We start from the raw sequence: 4,255 nt of genomic DNA, 5'->3' as shown, positions 1-4,255 counted from the left end.
GAAGAACATTTTTCGTTGTGGGCACATGTTTTTGCTTAGTAGAGGCAGAACCCCTGGCCTTAAGTGCAGTACTATACAGCTTGGTAGTATTACTAACAGTACTTTTGTTAGTGTCAAGAGCAGTTAGGCGTTTAAGTACCTCATCCTGTTTAACAAGTATACTGTCATTTTTCAAATTATGATCATTCATTGTATCTATTTTCCCTGAGATTTCTTTTAACATATTAAGAACAAAGCTTTGTTCATAAATATTAATGACCCTAGTAACACAATCCAGAATATATTCGGTATGTCTTACAGTGGAAAACTTTGAGTTAGCGTTTTCCGCAATGTATTCCTTAAGCTCAGTGATTACTTCTGAAGCTGCTGCACGAGCAGCAGAAGCTGACAAGCTCTCTGTCTCATTCATAATTTGATATATATTAAAGATAAACTTAATATTTAATATTTATATTAACAATAAAAACAAATATGCTACAGAAATAATAATAAATAACCCGAGAAATCGCACTAATCACTAATCAACAACTCAGAGGAGCACCTTTACCATAGAAACGGCATAGAACGTCAAATTGAGGAAATGGAAAATTCAATAGAATTGGCATAATTCAAATTTGGCTGTACCTATCGAAATGAAATTTGGTAGCATTGTGACATTTATGATCCTCAATAAAGCTATTTAAGAATTTTTCTAAAAATGCAACCAGAAGTCCACAATAGAACGACGAAATTCCACCGGAAATAAGCGATATTCTCATAACTGCTGGACCGAATTCGACAAAATTCAAAATCGTACTCATAGAACTGAAGTGAGTCAGATCCTGTGTAGCGATTCGGTAAATCGGTCAGCTGTAATCCCAAAAAAAAAGTCCGAAGTTCCAAAAATTCCAACGCTCGTAGTTTGAAAAATACTTGATCAATTTTAATAAAAGTAACACCGTTGCAATCCCTATCTCTTGCCGATTTCAAAAATATATAACACTTGTAGCACAAGACATCATTACCGCAAATATCGCAAATCAAAAACAGAGCTGAAAATCCAGCAGCTTAATTGCTCTCGTTCAAGGAGTCGTTCTCGATCTCATTATTGCAGCCATTCTCGTTCACGATCTCCTAGACATCGTAGATGTGATAGTCATCGAGATTAGAACAGAACGAGATTAGAATAGAGATTAGAGACAGAAGTCATAGCAGATCGCCTATGTCCACTCATCGTCGACATGTTGAAAATCGAGATAATCCACAGCCAAGCAGATGTCTTGGAGTGTTCGGTTTGAGTTTATACACCCAGGAGCGTGATTTAATAGTAGTATTTTCTATCTATCTACCTTCTCAGCATTTTTCGTTCCATTGGAACGAAAAATGTTAAAGCCTGAAGATGGCCTATACAAATTGGCCGAAAACGTTTGAATAAAGAAAATAACTCGGCAAATACAAATCAGGTGTGTGTGGTTTATTATTATAAGTAGTATTTTCAAAATATGGTCCTCTGGAAGATGTTCAAGTAGTATATGATGCACAGACTGGAAGATCACGTGGATTTGCATTTGTTTATTTTGAAAATGTAGAGGATTCAAAAATGGCAAAAGAGAGATGCAATGGTCAGGAAATTGATGGGTGTAAAATAAGAGTAGACTATAAGAATTTTGAATCGTATACGTTCAGTTCCAAACGCGTTCGAATTCCTAAGTAGCCTGATGAAGACCTCGATGAGGTTGAAAACGTTTGCTAAGGTGTAAACAAATACCACTGGAGCGGTAAAGGTTGTTTGAACTGTTGAAGTAGACTATTCCATTACTCAACGAGCTCACACTCCAACGCCGAGAATATACATGGGAAAACCAACTTATCCTGGATACGGTGGCAGTGGTGGTGATGGAGGAGGAAGTGGTGATGGAGGAGGAAGTGGAGGTGGAGGTTGCAGAGGAAGGTCTCCTTCCCCCTATTAGTCGTAGTCGAAGATATTCCAGCTCCCGCTCCTATTCACCCCGTAAGTACGGCTACTACTGAGGGCAAAAGGAGTAATTGATGTTCTACAGTGCTTCATTTGTGGTACAATGTGTAACACTTAAAGACAAAATTGATCCCTGGTATAAAGACAGGGATCAGCTATANCTGCTAGTTTTAAATTAGTTTCGAGGTGAGTCTGTTAGCCGGTTTCTCGTTTTAATTTTTACTAAATTCATTGCAGGAAAAACTATTCACACACATAAGTTGTAGAGAATAACATTTGAATTTTTGCTGCATACTTCTTAAGCTAGGAAATTGGTGTATTTATACACATTTTATGCGACTCGGGCCGCGGAATGCCCATCCCTGACTTAGACTATGCCTACGACAACGAGTCGATCGCAACACATTTTTAAGATAAAAAGTAGATCTTACGTACACAAAAGTTGGCCACCCCTGATGTAGAGGATTCAAAAATGGCAAAAGAGAGATGCAATGGTCAGGAAATTGATGGGTGTAAAATAAGAGTAGACTATTCCATTACTCAACGAGCTCACACTCCAACGCCGGGAATATACATGGGAAAACCAACTTATCCTGGATACGGTGGCAGTGGTGGTGCTGGAGGAGGAAGTGGAGGTGGAGGTTACAGAGGAAGGTCTCCTATTAGTCGTAGTCGAAGATATTCCAGCTCTCGCTCCTATTCACCCCGTAAGTACGGCTACTACTGAGGGCAAAAGGAGTAATTGATGTTCTACAGTGCTTCATTTGTGGTACAATGTGTAACACTTAAAGACAAAATTGATCCCTGGTATAAAGACAGGGATCAGCTATACTTCTTTTAAATCCTTCATTAAGAAACTTCAGACTATGAGGCGTTAAATAAAATTAGAAGAAATATTTTAATCTTGCGAGCGCTTTCAACGTAAATATGTACGTCGTCTTCAGTCAATTCAAAATCGAATAGAGAATTCGAACAGAACATTTAAATTTAAACATTAACAATTTTAGCCGTTTTTGGAATATTATTATAAATAAGATTTAAATTTTAGAAATAAATATTTTAAGATGGTGCGCATGCCTTTTAAACAAATAAAGAAATAAAGACCGATTGAAATGGCTATTAATTATTTTGTAAACGCGAAAAATTGGCGCGTGCTCCTTAATATGTATAACATAAAAACCAATTGGAATGGCTATTAAGAACAAGTAAATTTTAGATTTTGAATTAAAAATATTTTGTAAATGCGTATAAAATTTTTGCACGCATGCGCCTTAACATACAGCATAGAAGCCGATCAGAATAGACCCCTAAGTGCAAGTTTAGATTAAAATTTTAAACATAAAGTCGTGACATAACTTAAAATACATAAAACATGCGTAACATATAAAAATAAAACGCACATAAAGAGGCCGACCGACGTATGCGCCTTGATTCATATAGGAGGTGCGGGAAAGGGGTGTAGAATTATTGTTGATTTTTTAAACGCCTGTATAAATTAATCCACACGTCCGGTAAGTCGAGGGTAGGGGAGTTGCACGGGGAGAGCAGTTTTGTGAAGATGGCCTCAAATATATATCAAGCTCCCTTCATCACAGCGTTTGAGTATTGCCACTCGATTCCAAAGCGCTATGTGGTGGTGTTGTATCGCCAATTTGGAAAGTTCCGTGTCGCAATTGCCAAGTGCCACTGAACGTTGGTGTTCAGATACGCGAGCAGCCAGCATTCTGGTAGTCTCTCCTATATAATTGGTGCATAGTCCTGATATTGGATTTTGCAGAGGAACGGAGTATACACCAGATTTTTCCAGGGTGGAAATAGCATCTCTATCATTACACAAGATTCGTCGCAGACATGGTCGTGGGGCTATAGGTAAACGAAAACCATTCTGCCTAAAGATCCGGCAGATCCGGGCCGTGAAGCGTCCACAGTATGGGAGTGAGGGACGAAGTGTTGTCCAATCCCTTGGTGTGCGTAATGTGGTGGCAGGGAAGAGAGACTGCATAACTCTATTTTTAACATGGATGTATTTGGAAGAACTAAATCCCGCCGCGTACACCGCTGTGCGGACGGACTCCAGTGCAGTATTGATAAGATGGTAGTGTGTATCTCACACTACCATCGACACAGATGGTAGTGTGAGATCCGAATAGGCCCCGGGTCTAAATTAATAATTTCAAAATAATATTAAATTTTTGTTATAAAATATTCTTTCGTTTTGGTGAGAAAAATAACGTCTTAGGTGGGAAAAGATAGATAACAGATGCTACTTCCTTCCACGGAAGTTAGAACATCCTCTGTTTT

The 4,255-nt window shown here is 38.4% G+C and overlaps 1 protein-coding gene and 1 pseudogene across 1 annotated transcript in view; one reads left to right on the top strand and one right to left on the bottom strand.

Moving 5' to 3' along the window:
* LOC111622731 overlaps positions 1–1,249 on the bottom strand; it is a 5,263-nt gene extending 4,014 nt beyond the window's left edge. Inside the window, exon 1 of the mRNA XM_023365150.1 lies at positions 28–1,249. Coding sequence (XP_023220918.1) covers positions 28–409 — 382 coding nt within the window. The 5' untranslated portion in view covers positions 410–1,249. The remainder of the gene's footprint in view (positions 1–27) is intronic.
* LOC111622733 lies at positions 1,140–2,108 on the top strand (annotated as a pseudogene).
* The last annotated feature ends 2,147 nt before the right edge of the window (positions 2,109–4,255 follow it).

Source organism: Centruroides sculpturatus, unplaced genomic scaffold (assembly GCF_000671375.1).
Source record: "Centruroides sculpturatus isolate CEXI.00-Female unplaced genomic scaffold, Cexi_2.0 scaffold307, whole genome shotgun sequence".
Lineage (NCBI taxonomy): Eukaryota > Metazoa > Arthropoda > Arachnida > Scorpiones > Buthidae > Centruroides > Centruroides sculpturatus.
The sequence above is the reverse complement of the archived record's forward strand: the minus strand, read 5'-3'. Positions and strand labels throughout refer to the sequence as shown.